The 21,736-nt window shown below is 47.4% G+C and overlaps 2 protein-coding genes across 6 annotated transcripts in view; both read right to left on the reverse strand.

Annotated features, from left to right (window-relative positions):
- Positions 1-5,009, reverse strand: part of ADAMTS7 (ADAM metallopeptidase with thrombospondin type 1 motif 7) — a 35,374-nt gene extending 30,365 nt beyond the window's left edge. For all 4 annotated transcript variants that reach the window (XM_087941835.1, XM_087941834.1, XM_087941832.1 and 1 more), the window contains exons 1-3: positions 4,788-5,009; positions 3,806-4,179; positions 1,733-1,931 (exon numbers count right to left, since the gene is read on the reverse strand). In XM_087941835.1, coding sequence (XP_087797961.1) covers positions 1,733-1,931; positions 3,806-4,179; positions 4,788-4,860 — 646 coding nt within the window. In that variant the 5' untranslated portion in view covers positions 4,861-5,009. The remainder of the gene's footprint in view (positions 1-1,732; positions 1,932-3,805; positions 4,180-4,787) is intronic.
- A 3,096-nt stretch (positions 5,010-8,105) lies between these two features.
- Positions 8,106-21,056, reverse strand: GLCE (glucuronic acid epimerase). 2 transcript variants are annotated; one of them, XM_026709415.2, is made up of 4 exons: positions 20,878-21,056; positions 15,188-15,777; positions 14,097-14,342; positions 8,106-13,059 (listed from the first exon to the last, which is right to left on the reverse strand). In XM_026709415.2, the coding sequence occupies exons 2-4, from the start codon at positions 15,768-15,770 to the stop codon at positions 12,035-12,037; spliced, it is 1,854 nt and encodes a 617-aa protein (XP_026565200.1). In that variant the 5' UTR covers positions 15,771-15,777; positions 20,878-21,056; the 3' UTR covers positions 8,106-12,034. The 2 variants fall into 2 exon arrangements, with proteins under 2 accessions (XP_026565200.1, XP_087797984.1); XM_087941858.1 differs by lacking the exon at positions 20,878-21,056 and adding an exon at positions 18,090-20,410.
- Positions 21,057-21,736: the final 680 nt, after the last annotated feature.

Here is a 21,736-nt window from a genome sequence, read left to right on the forward strand (position 1 = left end):
GAGCCCCGTTTTTGTCCAGCACATTTGATTAAAAGGCGTAAACTCTGGTGAGCTCCAGGGCTCCCACCCTTCAATAAAACAGATGGGTCAGAAAAGGTGCTCCAGGATCCCTTCTGATTTTGGGCCCACACAGCTCTGGTCTTCCTTCCTGTGACGGTTTCCTTAACAACCCCTAAGAATTGAAGTGGCTTCTCCAGATTTGACGGGAATCTTCTCTTTGGGCTGGGAAACCGCTGGGCCTTCCCTGGAAACTTTTAAGAAGAGACTGGACAGCCCCTTGTCTGAAGTGGTACAGGGTCTGCGATTTGAGCAGCGGGTGGGACTAGAAGACCTCCAAGGTCCCTATTATTCTGTATCCCCAACTCAGCACCATCCTCCCATGGAGGACCCGCTACAACCTCTCCCCACAATGGCTGCTGGCCAACCACTTCCAGCATAAGGTCCGATTGGTGTCCGTGGAGATTCTCAGTCATCCAGGCCGCGGTTGCCCCAGGGGTGCTCTTCCTTTTGAAGATGTGTCGCTTCTCCTCCAAGAAGCTTCCCCAGTTCTGACTGGAGGGTGGGGAAGGGAAGGGTTGATACTCCTTGCAGACAGCTGGTCCTTTGCCTCCTTTGAGAGGGTCATTGAGGCCACCTGGAGGTTTATCTGCGTCCTCAGGGTCACCTCCTAGAGTCCTGTAGAATATCAGTCCTTCCACTCCCCACCATCCAGTCAGAGCTGAAGAAGCTTCTTGGAGGAGAAGCGAAACATCTTCAAAAGAAAAAACCAAAGAAGTCCAGTGGCCTCCTGAAAAAAGCACCTTGGGGTCTGACTGGTGGTTGGGTAAGCCAGGTTGGGGCATTGCACCGATTCTTTGCATGCCCAGGTCTCCTGGAAGACCATTAGAGCCACCCTGGAGTCACATCTAGCAGGCTCCCCAAAGGGCAGCAGGACTTCCAGGAGACACGATTGGAGCTGTCTGCCCAGAAAGGTCCCTTTGCCCTGGGAAAGGCCCTCGGATTCTGCCAGCTGGTTGGCGCCACACGGAGCTTTCCACTTTCCGCCACTTCAGGTGGCCAGGGGTCAGCAGCCCCCACGCTGGAGGGTGTCATTCGATGTCCCCATGGGACCCTTCAGGCTGTGGCCGACCACGGCCGCTGGCCTCAATGCTGCTGCTCCTACATTTGCAGCACAGACCGCGGGAGCCGGTGAGGCTGGCCAGGCGCCGGCCTCCTTCCTTCTATCTTGAAGGACAGAAGACTTGTAGATCTGTGGGCGAAGGAGCTGCACGGAGCAGTCCGTGAGGTGGAGGAGGAAGAGGAAGGGGAGGCCGGCTCCCTTCCTCTACTCTGCAGCCCTGTTCCATCCCACGGAAGGACAGCCAGGTTGTTTCTTTCCCCAAGACCACCAGGCTCCAAAAGAGCTCGGACTTTGGGACCAGCACGGAGCACTCTTGCGCCAGAGTCCCCTCCCCTGGAAGACTGGCAACGCAGCCGAACTCTGTCCCAAGCCCCCCACCCACCCACCCATGGCTAGAGAAGCTGGAGGGGAGGGGGATTTCACCGAGGGAACAAGGCTGTGTAGACCGGCTGCTGTAAGCCTCCCGTTCCTTGGCCACGAAACAGGGAGCGAGGGCGGGAGAATTGTGCCTTCGCGGGGCCAGGCGGAAGAGACAGAGGCAGTCCAGAGGGGATTTCGCTCAGGGATTTCAAGTGGCAAGGGGCCACGGGACTCCAGACCAAGAAACGTTACCTTGCACTCCACACATCCGGACAGAAGCTGGCTGCTTCCTGGCTCCTTTCGTGCTCAGGACCGAAATAAACTCTTTGGCTTCGTGCTCCCAAATGTGGCGTCGAGATATCCTGTGTGGTTGGGCTGCGCCCTCGCCCAGGTTGCTGGGAGCCAGCGGCTCAATTAAGAAGTCTTGGCCAGCCAGATGAAAGAGGCCCTTCTGGAGAGGAAACGTCATCGGTCGGTCCCTAAAGGCTCTCAGGCCGCAGAAAGCGGCCGGCCACTTCAGCAGGCGGCAACGCAACGAGCAAAAAGATGGAAAAAAAAAACACTTTCTCCTTCCTCCTACTAGGGATGGACAGACAGACAGACGGATGGGGAGGCACACAGACCCTTGGGAAGCTAAGTAAAACTAAGCTAGGGAAAACTCTGCCTTTTGAGATGGCTGGGCAGATCCATTCAGCCTCCACAAGCTTTAGGGACTTTGGGACCAGCTGGCTGGCCTGGGAAGACTCAGGATCACGAGCCCTGCGGATCGGGGCTTCTCAAACTGGGTCCCCCAAGAATCGGGGTGGGGTTGCCTGAGAGATGAAGGGCAAAAAAAAAAAAAAACCCAACAACTCTCCGCTCAAACGCAGCCCGTCTTGATCACTAGAGCTTTCCCTCCTCATCGGGGATTCCGGTTTTTGTTTCTGAACGAATCGATGGAAAGAATGAATGAAAAAAATGAATGAATGAATGAAGGTGAGCCTGAAAAAAATTGAACATTGCTGCTTTAGACCCAAGAAGTGCTTTAGAGCAGGGGTCTCCAACCTTGGCGACTTGAAGCCTGGCGGACTTCAACTCCCAGAATTCCCCAGCCGGGGGGGGGGCAGGGGAGAGGGGAGAGGTTTTTTAGGGTTGGGGGCCCCTGCTTCAGAGCCTACGGAAGCCATGTGCGGGGCAGCCTCGCTGATCCTGAGGAAAGACAAGCCCCCAAGAGCCCCTGCAAGGCCTTGAAGCCCCTGGCTGCCATCCCATCAAGAGCAACCCTCCTCTGCCCCTCTTACTCCCTTGTGCCCAGGCTGGAGTGGGTGGGGGGGCCGGTGGAGGAAGGGGCAAAGGAGCAACTTCTGTGGGAGGGGATTCGCCAAGGGGTCTCCTATACCAGGGGTCGGCAACCTTTTGGACCTCAGGGACCACCAAACTCATCATTTTAAATCCCGCGGACCAGAGACCCTGGGAAAATCCCCCAAACAAGCCTGCAGGAAAAACCTCCACCCTGTTTTCCTACCGATCCATCATTCCTTATTTGGGATCGCAGGATACCGTCTCCAGCTCTGTTCTCGGGGGGAGGGGGGAGAGACTTTTGGCTTCATGCAAGGAAAGCAGCAGAAGCAGCAGAAATCTTTCTTTCCTTCCCCCAAACTCCGCCAAAATAAAGTGTCGTTGTGAGCCTTGTCGTGCCAGCACATCCTCTTGGAGCAGGAGGCCTTGCAGGGTCCCAAAGACTCATTTCTGGCAGAGTTTGGGGGAGGGAAAGAAAGATTTTGGCTGCTTTCCTTGTGTGCAGCCAAAGGCAGAAGAAAAAAGAAGTGGAAAGAAACAGCCTGGTGGGCAGGCCAGGCGTGGGGGGGGCGAATGGGGCAAGCTCCCCCCTCTGCTCTTTCCCCCCTCCCCTCAGTATCTCCTGTTGTTTGCAATGCAAGCGACACAAGCCCTGTGTTCCACATGTGGGTGGTGCAGCCTGTGTTCCCGCGCAGCCTGGATTAATTGCTTTGCGGGGTGTTTTGGGGGGGACATTTCTCTGCGGACCACCAAAATTTTCTCGCGGGCCACCAGTCATCCCCACCCACTGGTTGGCAACCACTGTACGGAGTTAACTTCAGCAATATATTCCTAAGCACAATCGTCCCATCTGTTTATAACATCTGTGAGAGGCAGTTGTGCTGACTTCACAGAACAATGATGGCCGTACCAGATGTTGAACAAAGGAGGAATTCAGCCAGCGGGACTTCCCATCTCAGCAGCACCAGAGAGGCTGCCAGAACCAAGCTGGCCCGCTCCCGCTCCCCCCTTCCCCCCATCCCCCGGCTTCCATCCCAGGACACTCACCAGCCCATCGCAGGTACTGAGAGCCGCCAGCCCGCTTCCTTGGTCCTGGTCCTGGACTGACCCGATCATATGACACGGGTTCCGTCTGGAGGCGCGGATCCTGGCCCGAGAGAGGCTTCCGTACCGTTTCTCGGCCACGAAACCGGGCGCCAAGAGGTGAGGGTTGAGGCTCATGTTGAATCGCAGCTGCTGCCCTCGGTGAACGAAGGCGTAAAACGCCCGGGGACCGATCCGTGAGAAGACGGCCCTTTTGGATAGCAGGCGGTGGGACAGGTTGTAAGACAGGAAGGAGCCTTGCTCGTCCACCCTTGTGGGGTACACCACCTCGTGGTCCTCGTGGTAGCCGGGATCGGGCCCCCGAGGGGATTCTGGACCTGGAGAAAGACCTTCCCAGTGAGGTGGGGCAGGGGTCTCCAAGCTTGGCCACTTTACGCCTGGCGGACTTCAACTCCCAGAATTCCCCAGCCAGCTTTGCTGGCTGGGGAATTCTGGGAGTTGAAGTCCGCCAGGCGTAAAGTGGCCAAGCTTGGAGACCCCTACCCTGAGGGATTCTGTCACCCCTTATTTGAGGGGCAGCAAGAGGTTAAAGCCCCATTTCTCCTGCCAAAGCCAAGAGTCCCAATTCCCCTCTCTGGCTGGGATGGGGAGGGGCTCAGGGGCCGGGCTGGACTCCGGGGGTGAGGGAGGGAGGGTCCAAGGCCGCCTTCTGCACTTCCCAGAGGCCCCAACTCTGAGGGGGTCTTCCCGCCACCCCCGCCCGCCTTCTCGAAGGGCGCTGCGGCTCTCCTGAGGGGCTGAGGCGGCGGGAAGCGGGGCGGGGGGAGGGAGGAGAAGGGGGAGGGGAAGGGGCGCGCCGCCAGCCTCGCCGAGGAGGACAATGGGCGAGGGAGGCAGCATCTCTTTGTCCCGCCGCGGCGCTTCTCCCGTTCCGACTTGCAGGCAGCCCTTCCCGCGGCCCGTCCCTCTCGCCGGCCGTACCCACCTGGGGCCTGGGCGCGGGACCCCCGGGCCAGGAGGACGGCGGCGGCGGCCAGCACCAGCAGCGAGCGAGCCATGCCTGAGGGAGCCGTCGGGGCGGCCTCAAGGGACGGGCGGAGGAGGAGGCGCCCCCGACCTCCGCGCTGCGACGGCCCGCCGGGCAGGCTGGGTCCGGGCGGCGGGCGCGGCTCGCGCTGCCTCTTCCATGCCGGCGGCGGCGGCGGCGGCGGCGGGAGCGGCGCCCTCCAGCCGGCTCCGCCCCCGCCTCGCCTCCGCCTCTTGCCCGGCCGCCGTTCAGCTGGGCGGGGAGAGGACGACGGGCCGTCGGGGCAGCGGGAGGTTCTCCCGGCCGGCACAGCCTCACATCCTTGCCCAGCGCCAGGAGTCCGTTTGGGGGCCGACGGCCGCCTTCCCAGCCGCGGCTTCGCCTTGAGGCTTTACACCGTTGCGCTGAGTCCCGGGTGGGAGACGGTGGGGCCCAAACCGACCCTGTAGGTTGAGGGGGGACGTTATGTTTCCAGGCCTGGATGCTGGAGGAGGAGGAGGAGGAGGAGGAGGCAGCCGGGAGTCTCTTGGTTGAGGCTCCCCAAAATATCCCATTGAGGCTCAGACCAGGCAGGGGCCCCCTGTGATCTCTGGGCCACATGCGGACCTAGACAACTAATAAAGTGGCCTCATCAGATCGCAAACTTTTCACATTGTGTGGTTTAGATACATTAGCAAGCAATATAGTTCAGGAACATAAATCACATCATTTATATGTGGAGCCCAGGCAAGCCAAAAGGTCGGACGTTCATGGCTTACAGCAAGGGTGACCAACCTTGGCAACTTTAAGACTTTGTGGACTTCAACTCCCAGAATTCCTCAGCCAGCTTTGCTGGCTGAGGAATTCTGGGAGTTGAAGTCCACAAGTCTTAAAGTTGCCAAGGTTGGACACCCCTGGCTTACAGCGTCCAGCAATCTTGGCTGCGAAACTCCCGTGTTTGGCAAACTCAGCCAATTGTGGCACCTGGCTCGCTGAACAAGATATGTTCAAGATATGCAATCTGATATGTTGGTTTGGTGCTGGCAATATGCTGTGTGTCCCGCGCGGTTACGCTGCCATTTTAATGATATTAAAGAGTCTACCTAATTCCTAGAGGCAATGCTGGCTTCTGCCCCTTGCTTCTCTTTTCATCCTAATCCATTTCCCTCTAAATTTTCAGGGGTCCCCAAACTTGACAGCTTTTAAGACTTGTGGACTTCAACTCCCAGAATTCCTCCTCTTCCAGTCATGTTAGCTCAGGGATTCTGGGACTTGAAGTCCACAAGCCTTAAAACTTGCCAAGTTGGAAGACCCTTGCTCTAAACCCAGTTGGAGATTTGAACAGAACAGGATAAGAGTTGTGGGGGACCTTGGAGGTCTTCTAGTCCAACCCCCTGCTAAGGCTGGTAACCTGATGCCATATCAGACAAATGCTTGTCCAAATCTCTTCTTAAAAGCTCCGAGTATCGGAGCATTCACAACCTTATGTGTTCTGCAAACTCAGCCAATTGTGGCACATTTATTAAACCATGGCTAGCTGAACAGGAGTGCAATGTGATATGTTGGAAGCAAACTTTTGTGAAGCACCTCAGAATGCAATTTTTAATACTTTAATATGTCTGGAGATTCTCAATCATCCAGGTCAGGGTTGTCCCAGAGGGGCTTTTTTCAAGAGGTGACTGAACATTCTTGTTTTTTTCTGAAGACATTTCACTTCTCACCCACGAGGTTTCCTCTGTTCTCTAATACTGCATTAGTTTTTATTATGCTTACGTTTCTCTAGGTGAGATAGCTGGCCAACAAGTCCAATAAATGGGTAAGTAATATGCTAGACTAGTCATCAAACGTTGCATCCTGGTCTGCAGGACAGGCTGGGGGAGGGGCAGGTGCACGAAGGGAATGGCAGCAGGCAACGTAAGGCTAACTAAAGAGACACACAAGCTTACTCAGCAATCACTCTTCCTGTGTTCAGGAGAGGTTTACTCCACATTCAGATTGCAAACATATAATTTTGCTGATTTGTTTTGTCTGGGTGGAATGAAGCGCAGGCCCTCATGTTTTCCACTTCTGGGGGCAAAATAATAAATCCTTTCCAGCCTATGATTCTATGTTCTAGACCAGGGGTGTCCAACCTTGGCAACTTTAAGACTTGTGGACTTCAACTCCCAGAATTCCTCAGCCAGCTTTGCTGGCTGAGGAATTCTGGGAGTTGAAGTCCACAAGTCTTAAAGTTGCCAAGGTTGGACACCCCTGGTCTAGACACTGACTGACAAGGTGTCTGTGAAGATTCTCAGTCTTGGTTGTCCGAAAGGTGCTTTTTCAAGAGGCAACTGGACTGTCTGGTTTTCCTTTGAAGACGTTTCAAAGATCCGCACGTTGGGGAAATAACCACCGCTTCGTAAACGCAGGGCACAGTGTAGGAGAACAAACTCATCGGGACAAGATTCAGCAGGCCACCTGCATTTAAAAGTCAAAGGCCATTCTGTTGAAGACAGCCAAGTCCACATTTTGGGCAGAGAGACCCCTGGAGGGATCAGAGGGTCCATCTATGTCAGAACTGAACAGCCTTCTCTCAACAGAGCGCGAGAGATACTACATCATCTGTCTCCAGTTTACACCAGATGATTCTCGGGTATCTGGCGTTTTGTCTTAGGTCCAGTACGCCAGATACCCAGTTTCCTGGCTCCAATGTCCCCGCTTTTTGTAGATTGGAACCACAGCAGTTCTTTTCCAACCCAGTCCTCGTATTTCTCCAGTGCTCCAGGTTTGAAAGGTTTTGTTCAGTGGTTCGGAAATCATGTCTGTCGGCTCCTTCAGAGCCCTGGTATGTAATCCCTCTGGTTCTGGCGATTTGAACCCATCTATAGTGGCTGGGTGCTGTCTGACCATTTTCTTGCCTATTTTGACTTGCAATCATATTCTGTATCCTACGGTGTTGCTTTTATTAAATTGGATTATTTTTTTCCTTTTGCGCGAATATAGATATGAAGAATGAATTGAGCAGTTCTGTTCTCTCCCTGCCAGTCGTCACCTCTTTGCTGTCTTTTCTGGTTAGTGGACTGATAATTTCCTTCACTTTTTTCTTGTTTCTTACATATTGAAAGAAACTTTTTCTGAGAAAGAAACGTTGGCTAGTACAGCATTTGCTCTGCAATCTTCCTGCAAAAATCCGGCAGTATCTGACCACATTTTGAAGCAGGTTGGTGCATCCAGACCCAAAGTTATTTTCTGACACTTTCTCTGGCACTCTTACATTACAAAAAACTGCAGTACAATTAGCAGACACATCAAAGGAAATGAGACATTAAAAATCTTTATTTTATAATTTTATAAAGCACCTTTACATGAAGGACAAAGTTGATTCCATATTATCTGATAATTCCTACAGCAAAACGAAACAGAACAAACCCATGTCTTGCCATATAGAAAACTAGCCTGTGCACATTGTGCTTAAACCACAAAGTCTATACAATTTTACAAAGGATTCATCGCCCTTCAAAGAGCATCCTGTAAACAATTTATTGCATATTTGTGTAAATCCTGTATGTAAAGGAAGTAAAAACAAAAGGAACACACAAGAACCAAGAGGAGGAAAAACCTGCTTGCAGTCGATCACTAAGCACAGGAAATGGCCGTGTGATGAAGCTGGCTGTGCTTGTGCCACTGTCTCCTTAAACACAGCGCAAACTTGTCTGCACAGTGACGCAAAGTTGCAAGATCTGAGACCACAAAGGCATAATCCTCATTCTTGAAATTACTATGTCGTGGCTTTCCTATAACTTTTCCTCTGGCTTTTTTTTTTTTTTTTTACAATTTACTTTGTCTCCTGAAATTCTTTATCATACACCCTTTGTTATATAATTATGGTATTTCTTAAGCAAGGAGAACAAGCTGCCTCTAGTGACCCCCACCATCCATAATTCACTAAGGCCAGTGATGATAAGGTCAAATCCAAAGCAGAAAGATGGCTGGCTGCATCGTACAAGCATTACCAATTGTCAGTTTTACAAAGATTGACAAGGGTAACAAATCAAGAGTGTGCCAAGAGTGAAAATACCACATTCCGATGACAGCCTCATATAAGGTGAATCTGTCCCATCATACATGGTGATTCCTGTTCATAGTCGGTGTAGCTTTTGCCAACCGCTGCCTCTGATCTTTTAAGGGATCTCCTGTCATCTTCCAGCTGTTTCAACCTGATGAAAACTCCTGGGGAAAATTCCTTTAGGTTTTTCTCTGATAATCAAAGACTGAAGGAGCCACAACTGAACCTTCATGCGAACAATAAGCCAGGGTTGAACATTATCCCAATGGGCCTAGTCAAAGCTCTACAAGCCTGGACACCCTAAGGATGCTTGCATGAGGAAGCCACAGAATGAGCAAGTCCAGTATTCTTAATGCATGTGAGAGTAATGACCACGAGAGCTAAGGCACTAACAAATCAACAAAGCGGTACAATCAAAAAACCTGCACACACTGCTTCAAATCCAAGTGGCCATCAACTGCAAAAATAAGGGGAGTTATCATATTGCTTGGATATAGACATAACCAGTTGTTGGGAAAACTTCCTATAAGGTCCTTTTTTGGTATCACAGCGAGGGTGAGCACCTCCAAATCTCATCTATGTTCTGTCCACAGCTCTCCAGCTATTCAACCCAGCAGCAATCCATGTTCTGTGCAGCGAATGGGATTTGCTTTCCTCTGGACAGAACTAGATAGGGGTGTGGGAGGAATGAAGAAGTGGTGAAGAGACCGGGATAATGGGATAAACTCTGCCGGAAACGGTTTCTGGGACACAATTATTTGATCCTGTCAAATCAGAAAATGTTGTTACCCTTTGTGCCCATCTTAATAAAAACATATTAAGTTACACGTCGATTCCATCCACGGTACGAAATTTTCACTCTCTGAAGTTCTGTATACATAAGATACTCACAGCTTCCCCCTTGCAATCCATATATTCCTCTCCCCAAATTCCAAGAACTACATGCGGGATTCCTGAGGTCTGAATCCTCAGTCACATCTCTCTCTCTCCCCTCCACTCATGAATTCAGGGAATTGGAGCACCAATAGTGCCTGGAAGCTACATTGGGAAGAAGCTTTTGCCTCTAGATATTTTAACTGATTCTTAAAAATAAAGAGGCTTTATAGTCGGGATCTGTGGAATTACTCCTAAAAATGAGAACTATTTTTAGCTCTGTATGAGGCGTGTCATCATAAGAAAAGATGAACCCCTGGAAGGGTGCTGAAATCAAAAGATCACAACAGCTCTTTAACAGAGAGGTTGATATTAAAATGTATAAGGGAAAGAAATGAAATGTCAGAACATGTTCATAGCTTTAAAAATACTAAAATACACCTTTTGTTCTTTCTGTACATTTTGCAACATGGAAAAGGAATTTTGAGATGTAGGGCATCTGCTTTTGATGCATGAGAACTGAGGCTGGCAAAGTTTTTAAACAGGATTGTGAACTGCTTATGAACTGAATTTTGGTCAAGATTAGCTAATCTGCTAAAGTATCATCCAGTGACATTTCAACATCTATGAAAAAAGCTGACCTCTTGAGCTGATTTTTAGGCAGGCATCTTAGCATGACTTATAAAAATAAATCATTTATAGATTCACTTTCTATCAGCTACACAGAAACAGCCAAACACAGAAAAGCTGCTCATAAGCAAGGTACGGATTAGAAGAATTTCAAGTGTGAGAATGGCATTTTGGCGAGAGATGGCGTAACTCACACAACTTCCTTTCTTCCCCTAAGTAGTCACATGGTCACATGGAAGTCCCATCACTCTGCTTAGAGAGGAAACAAGGTCATTCTACAATTCAGAATATCTACAGGGATGCATGTGAATTTCACAGAATTGCTCTGGCAGCACACTAACAAATTCCACATAGCCGTGGAAATTTTTCAAGAATGTGTCCTTAGGCAGAATTTTAGGAACAGAAGTTTAAATAACAGTTGCCAAATAGTAAGGTTTAAGAGAAAGCTAGCACTCTTTAGAAAATCGGCTGGGCAGAAGGAAAATGTAGAACAATAGAAATTACGGATATCTGATTCGTATTATGTACCGGTAATTTAAAAAGTACAGAAACATTCAACTCACTTTCTCAATCAAGAGAAAGCTGCAAAGAGAAAACAAGCAAACTAACCAAACATTTGTGGTATTTCAGACATTCTAACAAAATCAGAGAAATATTTTTTCCAAATAATATACATTACATTTCAATCAATACAAGCCTGAAAGGAAACAGTTTAGATTTCTCAAGAAAATAAACTGCATACAACAGTACGTATAAAAAAAACAAAAACCAAACAGTGTTACATGTAAAAGAGTAACAGCATCAAAATTGGGTGGGAGAATGCAGGTCAAGGCAAGGGAGACACACAGTCAAAATGGCTACGATATTTGTGCAATCAACTCAACCTGCTCGTAGTTGTGCTCGAAGGACATTCAAACGTACAGATGGATACCATCCCACCAGGAACGCCCGGGGCAAACCTCCCAAGAGGCAAAGGAGAAGCGGACAAGCACCAGGAGGTGTAACTTCTACAGCCCCCTCGGCTTCCAAGGAGGGTCACTAACACTCCTGGAAAAGTCTCGTCCCCAAGAGATTTTAAAAAGACAACAACAAAATCACTGTTGGAATTTATCCCTCAATACAGAAACCAAAACATTTTGATTTTTTTTTTTCAACAAGGAGAAAAAAATTAATCAACATAACCAACCAATCTGGAGAATACAAGCAAACAGGAAACGCTGTTGTAAAGCTACATTTTTTTTTTAAGAAGTCTCGCTTTTCCTCTTTTTAAGGAAAACGGATTCTCATTTTTCTGCAAAATTCCAGGCAACAAAATTGGGAGTCGGTCATGAATTTCTCTTAAAAGAAGAGGGGAAATCAGAAGAACACACTATATTCTGCATTAAGTATCATCATGGATCACTGTGGTAAGTAAACAAGTTTTGATTCCGTCCAATTATTGGGTGCCTGCTCTGGCGCCACCTCCAAAATATTGATCCTCTGGAATGCAATGGATTACAAAGGGGTTTTAAGGACCACTTCTTTGAAAACCGAAACCATTTTTGTTTTTTAAAATAAAAAGCATACACACCCACCCAGCAGACACCCTTGTTCCAAAAGCCCCACTTCTCCCCTCTTCAAGGCGGCAACTCCCAAGCACCGCGGACCGAGGAAAGGGGGTTTGGGTTGTCAGCTCAGCCTAATTGTGCTTTGCCCGGCCGCCCTTCAGGTAGCTCTTCCACCGCTTGACAAACTCTTTGAACACGGGGGCCTCGTCGAGGGTGCTCAGCAGCTGGAGCTGGTTGATGTGGGTGGTGTGGTAATCCCACCGGGCCAAATTGGGAGCTGTGCCCAGCATGAAGTGGCGGAGGTCGTAGATGGTTCCTGACCCCGTGTCGTAGAAGGGCAGCATGGCCTTTAAGGAGCCCATGCCCTGGTCATACAGCAGCTGCGCTTCTTTGCCCAGCCTCTCGCCGGCCGTCTCCTTTAAATCGTACAGGCCAATCAGAGAGTACATGAACCCGTTTAAAACGAAGGAGCTGGGCGAGGTTGGGTACTCCTCGTACCAGTCGTATTTGTTCATGAAGACAGCCCTCACGCCACCTTGCTCCGACGGGAGCTTGTAAGGGGCCGTTGCTCGCAGCGCCGAGCCGAGGAAGGTGCGCTCCTTCGTCAACAGGTAAGCCCTAATCAAGGTGGAGATCGCCTGTCCTTGTGCCATGGCAGAGTACCAACCTGGATCCAAAGACTTAAACCCTTCTCCTAGCTTCCGGGTCACCATGATTGGCCAGCCACCCTTTTCATCCTGGTTCCTCACCAGCCAATCACTGGCGGCGAAAAAGGCGGCCATGTGGGCAGTAGTGGAAATTGTGATGTTGTCGATGAAGCCCTTCCCCTTCACGGTCAGCCTCACCACTCTCTTGGGCATAATTTTGGTCTGTTTGACCACTTTTGTGTTAGAGAGCCCCACGCCCTTTCTTAAATCGGTGACAAGATCTCGTGTGATTGTGCTCCAACCGGTCCTGGCCCCGATGCCATAGAAAATGTCTCTGTCCTTAAACGCAATCAACTGAGAACTGGAGATGTAGTGCACGGTGAACAGCTGGTTCTTCTCGGTCGTCTCAAGAACCACTGAAACGCTCCCATTGGTTAATAACTTAAGGTCAAAAGAAATGACAAAGTCCTTTGCGTTCCCCAGCTGGAGAGACGCTCCCTCCGAGGTCTCTGAAGGGAAGCAAAGGCAGAGAGAGAGAGAGAGAGAGAGAGAGAGAGATGGTCAGGAAGCAAAAGTGTGAGGGGTTTTTTTTTCTGTGTACTGAAGGACTGACCCATGAAAGTCGTTCCCTTATCCTGAGCTCCACATCCCAGACGGCCCCTTTGAGCCAATCCTCAAGGAACCTCAATCCGGAGGGTGAAATGAACCTCTCGCCTTGTATCCCTTCAGTCTTACACATTAAACGCACGAAGGTCAGGCCAAACGTTTGGGCTTTATAAAGCTAAATCTGGCAGTCATATCCCTATTGGTAGAAATCAATTGGACATTTCCAACTCCAAGCAGCTCTCTGGCCTTTGATCACACCATCCCCCCCCCCACTTTCCCAGCCTCATCAATGCTCGTTGCTCGCATGTTTTGTGTTCCTTCCTCAAGCCAGCCCCCGCCAAGCTCTTCTTTCCTGCCTGCCCCCACCCCCAAAGCTCTATCTGATCAGGCACGGCTCCCTCCCTTTGCTCCGCCAACCTCAACGGTATCGTGAGGGGACATTTCTGGACCAGCGAGTCATTCTTTCTACAACACTTGGCCATCCCTGGTGTTGTGGTGAATGCTGCCCAGGCCACAGTGAAATCAAACTCCAGGTGACTTCCTCAATGTTGTTATTAGTTTGGACCCAGGTACAGTGGAAACTCGGGTCGTGAACACTTCTTTTCACGACCAAATCGGGTCGCGACCGTAGTCCTGGAATGGATTACGGTCGTGACCCACGGTTCCACTGTATGGACAATGCTCAATTGGAGACATTCGAATGGGAAGATTTTGGCAGTCCCAGGTGTGTTTTTGTGCACGCGCACCAATCTTATGAGAGTTCAACCATTTGGGAACAGGGGTGTGTGTGGGTGGGAAGCCATGTGCAGGTACATTACAGTCTAGAACTGGGTACATTCCTCTTGTCTTCCGGGCCTGCAGAATGAGAGCCCTGAACCAGGATTGCCGAATTTCACACAAAGGAAACGTGCTCTGTCCCCTGGCCTTTACTTCGACTCACCGGGAACGACAAACTGCTTGACATTCGTGAATCTGGATTTGTCCAGCAATGTGGTGACAAAACAGCCTTTGGGGACTGTCCATTTGCCTGGTGGGCTGCCCTGTTCCCTCTCTTCCGCCGTTTCATACACCTCAACATGGGGAGGTTTCTCAGTCAGATTTTTGCTGTAATGGCTGAGCCCGTATTGCGCAATCTGGATGGGGTAAAAGTAGCCTTGAGGCCCCCACTGCGTGGAAAGCGGCACACCTGAAACATAAGAGAACAGGCTGTACATCTCGGTGCCAAACTCCAGGGTGGCGTTTTCCTCCTGAAAGGTCCCAGCGTTCCCTCAAGCTGGTCATTTTTCTCCTGGAGTTTGCCAAGGTGGCTGTTTGGGGACGCTTGAGCTGCTTCTGTTATTTCAAAACAGGCAAATTTCTCCTGCTTTTTTTACACCCTCGTCTGACTAACATTCCTGGAGAACGTTAAAACCTTGCAGGTCCTGCACCAGTTGGTCCAATAAAGGTACCTCTCAATATGAAATTTTAAAGGTTTGAGATAACCAGGCCAAAGTGGAATTTCTTGTATTTAAGCCTTGACAGATGTGCAGCCCATTTCTATTCGACCATGCAGATATCAAGGGATACTATCCAAGGCAGCTGGGAATGGCTTAAGCCAGTATTCCTCAACCTTGGCAACTTTAAGTCATGCGGACTTCAACTCCAGAATTCTGGACCATTACTGGCTTTTAAAAATTGGATTGTTCTACAGAGCCAATGGAGGATAAAAACTTTTGCTTGATTTTTGTAACGTTTAATTTTACATCATGGATGTCTTAATGTAAATTTATTGTGTTCTCGAAGGTCACATTCACTGTGGAACGAACACAATGTAATTAACATGAACCTCAACTCGTTCATTAAATTACTTATTAAAATCCATCATGGTTTTGGAAATAAAGGACAAAGCTCCTTGGAGGTGATTTCTTTCGGCTTCCAATACCGAAAGCAACCCCTAGTTCTAAAGTTTTAATACAAGCATTGAATCAAAATTTAGCTATCGATATTTACATGGATATTCGTCTGTACATATTTTGAACAAAAATATCAAACCTTCAACGCCGCTGATGCACTTCACTCTGTCCCGGACTTCCACGTTATAGCCCTCAAACGACATAAAGACGCCATCTGGATGGTAGGGGGCTCTCTGGGTGTACACTTTGGAGTAACTATGGGAGAACTCAAACCGGTCGTAGCCATCATACTGGGCAATTTTCCCATAGACCTCAAAGTACTTCTCCACCCATGAGAAAGGCAGAAAGACCTCATTGCCTTCCCTTCGGCCTTTAATAGTGTGCTCATCGTTGATTAGACAGTCAATGTCTTCGTATTTCAGCCCCAAGACTTTGTTCCCATGGAAGCCCCCGACAATGGGGGGAGCCTTCTGCTGCTCCTGGGGCGATGCTTCCTCACTCTGCGGCTTAGCTGCTCTGTTCACACACTGGCTGCTCTCCGATGCAGCCACTCGCTTCTCGGTGCCATCCGCTTTCACGCTGCCGCTCGAGTCATGCAGGAGAGGTGCTGTTTTTCCACTGGTGCACCGATTCCACAGCAGGACGGTGACCAAGGAGAAGAAAAGGCAGATGACAATCAAAGTCTTATAGTTCACCCGAGCTGCCAAGCAACGCATATTCATACCATACCTAAAACAAAAATTCAATTCCATTAAAAGTCGAAGAGTGAAAGGGCAGATTGGGTACATAGAGCAATATGCAAACTGAACAGTTCCAAGCCCCAGCTGACGGTTTTAGGGATCCCTCTTGGGGAAAGAGCACATGCACTGTTTTCCACCAGCCGCTTCAGGGCAGAGAGAACAGCAATACGATTTTATATTGTTTCTCATAGTAGGATCTTGCAGGGATGGGTGAAATCTAAACTACTTAAGAATCCATGAAAAATAATATAAAAATAACGTACAGTGGAGAAAAGGAGGAATAAAAACGATGAGGACTAGGTCCCCAAAGTAGATAAAGGAAACTTCTTCCAAAGACATCTACTGGCTTCAGAGATTTCAGTGAGAACACATTCCAGGACTGCTTGTGGGCAGCTGGTTGCAGAATGGCCCTTTTTTGCACCAGCTCCATGTCCTCTAGGGGCCCAAGCACTTGGAAAGAAGGTCAGAGTAACCTAAACGTGGAATTATTAATATGCAAATAATTTCCCTGACTATTGGTGCAAATCACAGGTATTGACAGTGGAGAATCACTAGGGACTCTAATGATAGGATGACTCCATATCTGAGGGAAACTACCCTTTAGAAAGTCTACACACCCCTGTTTAAAATGCCAGGTTTTGAGATGTAAGAAAATCAGACCCAGGTAAATCACTTCAGAATCTTTTTCCACCGTTAATATCACATAGAAGTTGTTTTTTTATTGTAATTTTCCCCCTTAAAAGATTGGTTTGCTTTTCAATTCAATTGTCCAGCTTATGTTATATTAAAGATGGAATTCTTAAGTAATTGATCTGATCCTTTTTACATCTCAAAAACCTGGCATTTTAACAGGGGTGTGTAGACTTTCTATATCCATTGTGCAGAGAATTTCTCTGGTGAAAAAAATGGTGAGGAGGAAATCATGACAAACACACAGAGTTGGAGAAGCTATTCTAGTTTTTCTATTCCTTTTTTACACATTGGCCACAAGTGGGAACAATAACTAATTTTAACAGAATTTTTAAAGAAGCTCAGGGTTATTTTTTCCATTCATTTTTCCATTATTTTTCCTCCCCCTTTTTGTCCCCTTTCCTCTCAATTTCTTGGCCTACTCTTTAGGGACTTATACAGTTTTTGAGACTAATTTTTTCTCAGAAGGTTGCAAAAATTAAGCCCTTGCCACAAAAGTAAAACTGCTGATTGCCTTGAATTTACTGAGAACATTTACATGAAGAAGAATCAATTTATGAGCTGAATCTTGGTGTACTGAACACTGTGCCTCAAAAAAGCTTGCCTGTGGGAAGTCAGGTTATGTGCGATAAGGCAGGAGGAGGAAGAGGAGGTCAACACCCCACTCCCAATCTATCCTAGGGGCAGCCCTAAACAGGCTTTGTGGGACAAGGGACAGGCACACCACCTCTCCCCTTTTGTTACTCTGAGTAAAGTTTGGAACTCGAATTTAAAAAAAGAGAGAGAGAGAGAGAAGCTTGGACTTAACCTTCTTCCCATTTCTTTCAAGGAATGGAAAATTAACTTCATTACAGCTAATGCCTGTAAATCCTACTTTTTTTTCAAACAGTAATTTTTATAGAATTTTTAATTCAATTTTTTTTTCAAAAAATCATTTACAATTTTTAAAATTATTTTTAAATAAGTAAACAATACTTATAATATTTTCATTCAGCTTGAAAAAACAGATTTAATTTACCAAAAAAAAATTCAGCATTTTTAATTTTTGAAATTTTTAAAAAGGTTTTTTTTTTCATTTTTAAACAAAAATATTTTTAAAATTAAAAAAAAAAGAACAAAGGGAAGCAAAGGATACAGTATTAATTTCAACATTAGCCGCAAGAGGGAGCAAAAGACTAACCATTCTTGAATTTACTGGGAGCATTACATGGACAATAACCAAGTTATACAGACCATATTTTTTCAAAGTCTGTGCCATGTTTGTATTCCTGCCCAGGAAGAGTTTAAATTATACCTGCATCCAGTGCAGTTAATCAGACTGCTAAAAGAGAAATGACAGAGTCTAAAAGCAGCCCTTGAGCACAAAGAAGATGAAAATGAACCTCAAGAGTAAGACTGCTAGTCACATGTTACTTGGAAGGAAAAAAGTGAGCAAACGGTTCCCACAACCCCTGGAGCTGAACCATCGTTTTCAAAATCTCCCCCTGAAATGAAACACGCCAACATCAGAAGGGTCTTCTTCCTGTGTTCCGGTATCCCAGACTTCCCCACTCAGATCCCCTCTCGGAGGGAGATGGGCAGCTAAGAAAAATGAATGAATGACATTCTCACTTCTTAGAGGAACAGAAACAGCAACCCGTAGACCTGATAATCTAGTGAGGAAGGTCAACGGGTAAGACGAGAGATTTGCCAGATGTTTACTAAAATAATCAAGCCATCAAGCTGATTATTATCCCTTCCTCCTGTTCCATGTTGGGATGAACAATACAAAAAAGAGCCTGGACATGATACCAAGGACTGAGCAACTAGGCATCAAAAGCAAACCAATACGAGGCACAGGGAGTCTTCAATACTGCCGGCTATAGGGCAACACCCTACAGGGCAAAGGACGATTGTAAACTGCTGGCTCAAGGGATGGTGCCAGCGAGAGAAGTCTGGGTTTCTAGCCCATAATTTACGTGACCTACAAGAAGGGCTTCAGGCAAGAGATGGGCTGGGAAGAATGTGCTTAAAACCTCATTTATTCAGACATATAATTGCTATAGTTTTGAGCATGTGGCAACAGGTCAAATGCTTCAATGGATGTTATAACAGAATTTAAAATAATGGGTGGCTTTATGTGAAGGAGAATTTCTTTTTACATGAAATTAATATTGCATACATGTTATGCTATGCTGTAAGGCTGAATGGTATTTTCCTGGAACTTGGGTCAAATACAAATAAAAAATATGCACTTTTGACAAGGAATTTCAAAAGATCAAAATCAGGCATGGATAATAGGGCACCCACACGCTTTTTTATAAGAAATTGGTGCCTTGACTGAATTACTGGGAAAACGATGCTCCAAAAGTAACATGGGTCCATAGAATTGTCACGTGGTATAGGGCAGGGGTCTCCAACCGTGGCAACTTTAAATCTGGCAGACTTCAACCCGTGATCTATGCTGTGAAAGATAGTGAGCCGTCAATGTCCATGTTTCGTGCAGAAAGAATAACATTTGTGCGAAACAGAGATGCCACAGCTCCCTCTTAATTTTCCTCCTATACCAAATAACATCAAGCTGGCATTCCTGACAATTCCAGAGGACAAACATTGTTTATGCTAGGAAAAATATCTTACCCTAACCTTGGGGGAGTAATTGGACAGAATCAACCTAGTAAAATGGAAATACTGTATCATTCTCAAAGGATCTATGTGATCATAAAAAGAACTCAGGGATAACTATTTTCCACAAATTACTGCCAAGCACTCCTAGACCAGCTCTGAATGTTTCTGGGCCATCAGCCAGCTGCTAACCACTATAGGCCTTTGCAATTTACGTTCTACAAATAAACAAACTGCACTATGGAAGCAGCTGGCACAAAAACCTTTCTCCAATAGTAGCAGATTCTGTCTCTGCAGCTATTTGCCAAGGCTGCATCCTTCACACAAACCTCAAGAAGCTACTGCAGCCTCAGTTTCCTCTATAGCAAACTGGCAGCCCACGAGCCTGATGCATCACACACAGGCCATGCCCACCACAGCTCCGTGAAGGTAGAAAATGTTGCGTACCACATGCGATAGCAACGTGACGCCGCCAGTTTGACACCCATGCTCTATAATACCAACAATGCATAGCTTTCCTCCTGAAAACGAGCATAAAAGTGTAGCCGAATATTTCAAACTAGCTCACCTGAAAAATATGGAAGGAAAATATGGAAGAATGGATGGAAGCTTGCTGAGATAGTTTAGCCACTCTATTGTACGCAATAGATGTGCCTGCTCACAAAGTTCCAACAGATGGTACCAGTAAAGAACCGGTGAAACCCACTCACTCCTATGACAGAGTCCATCCAGTGTCTCAAGTAGCCTTCACTCCTTCATTAAGGGCTATAAATCCTTCACCACAGGGCCTTGCATGAGAGACCAGACAGGCAATACACTGGCTCCAGTCATTAGCAAGAGGAGCCAAGGCCTCCCAGAGGGAAGGAAGAAAGGACATTGTGGCAAGGGGGGGAGGGGGGGGAAGGCTTTCCTCATCCATTAAGACACGAGACACCTGACAATTAACAGTCCCAGGACTACAGATCAAAGGGACGGCTCATCCATCAAACCAAGAGCTCCTGGGCTGTATGCGCTAAGTGTCACTTACAATCTAGGGAAAGGCACTCGCCCTCAAAAAGCAGGACACAAATCTAGGCACAAAAGCAACAGGTGCTAAGCAGCAGGAGACGAAAGAGGCCATCAGTGCATCTGTAAAGAGCCAAGGCCCAAACAGCCAGGGGACAGGTGCATTGCTCCAGGGACGTGAACTGGCTTCAGAAGCCAATGACAGGCCTTCCATCACACCCCATGAACATTGCAGGGAGGCCCTTTGCCCCCCCGGGTGTGTGGCATATCAGGAAGCATCCCATGCGCACACGGGGGCCAGCTGAAGACGATCTCAAAGTAGTGAGGACGTTCCTCTAAATCAGGGGGTCTCCAGCCTTGTCAACTTTAAGCCTGGAGGACTTCAAATCCCAGAATTCTCCAGGCTTAAAACTGACAAGGCTGGAGACCCCTGATCTAAATGGCATCATGCTTTTTTAAATTATTATTTTTAAAAATTTAATTTTCTTTTACAAAATGACCATCTTTTCAACGGTGTCTTAACAGGGTACATAGATCTTGTGCACATATTCATATCCGATATACATTTCATGCTATTAAGGTTTACATTCATATTGAAAATTTCATCCTTTTTCTCTCTTATCGTTATAGCATTCTCATTACATCTTCTTTTACATTCATTCAATTTCTTTCCTTTGTTTTCCAATCGTTTATAAAATGTATCCCATATCAACCCATATAATATTCTTGTTCCTTAATATCTTCTTGTTCTTTAATTTTAAGCGGCATCATGCTGATCCATGCTACTCACCACCTAAAATTCGGGATATTTTAATTGGTCACAAGGCAGAAGCCGCCATAAGAAGACGACAAATCGGATGTCTTTGGGCCAGAGTTTTGCAGGCGCCAAGAGCCCAGCAGGTCTTGCCTGGGAACTCCGCTCTCTCCTGGGGGGATGACGCCATGCCGGCAGAGCCCTGGAAGCCTTCAGAGAACTTGGGTACACATGGGGGGGAGGAGGGGGGAGAGAAAAGACAACATTTTTAAATACTTAAATAACTTTATTAAACAAATTCTACAGTTAAAAAAACAATTAAAAACATATTTCCATTCATTGCAGCATATTTGTGTTTGCTCACTTTGACATACTAGGAATATTACTAAATATTACTATTATTTTGTTTATGTCATATTTTCATATTACGTTGTGATTTACATATTTATACATAAGTATACATAGTTATGCCTGTTCATCCCAAATTATTTCCTCACACCATAACCTTCCGTTTCATCTATTCTGTGTCCACCTTGCAGCCAATTATACCCATCAATCCCAGATTTCTCTTCTCTCTCCTTCATCCCCATTGAAAGCCTCTCCATTTCTGCACACTCCAAAACCTCTTTTATTATCACAATCTCGGAGGGAATGCTGTCATTTTTCCAATTCTGGGCAAAGGCTATTCCTGCTGCAGTTATTATATGTAATATAATCTATTGGAGTTTGAAAAGGCAACATTTTTTAATTTCACATTTCAGGACCGGAGCCATTTCCAGATCTTTGCGGCTCCCCAAATAACGTTTTTTTCATGAGCCGCTCCATGCCGGTCCTCCTCGGCCCTCCCGGGGGCGAAGAAGCGGCTGCGGGCACCCCGGGCCTCGCTCCCCGGGAG

The sequence above is a fragment of the Pseudonaja textilis genome, chromosome 13 (genome assembly GCF_049901715.1).
Source record: "Pseudonaja textilis isolate UNSWEBS1 chromosome 13, rPseTex1.2, whole genome shotgun sequence".
Lineage (NCBI taxonomy): Eukaryota > Metazoa > Chordata > Lepidosauria > Squamata > Elapidae > Pseudonaja > Pseudonaja textilis.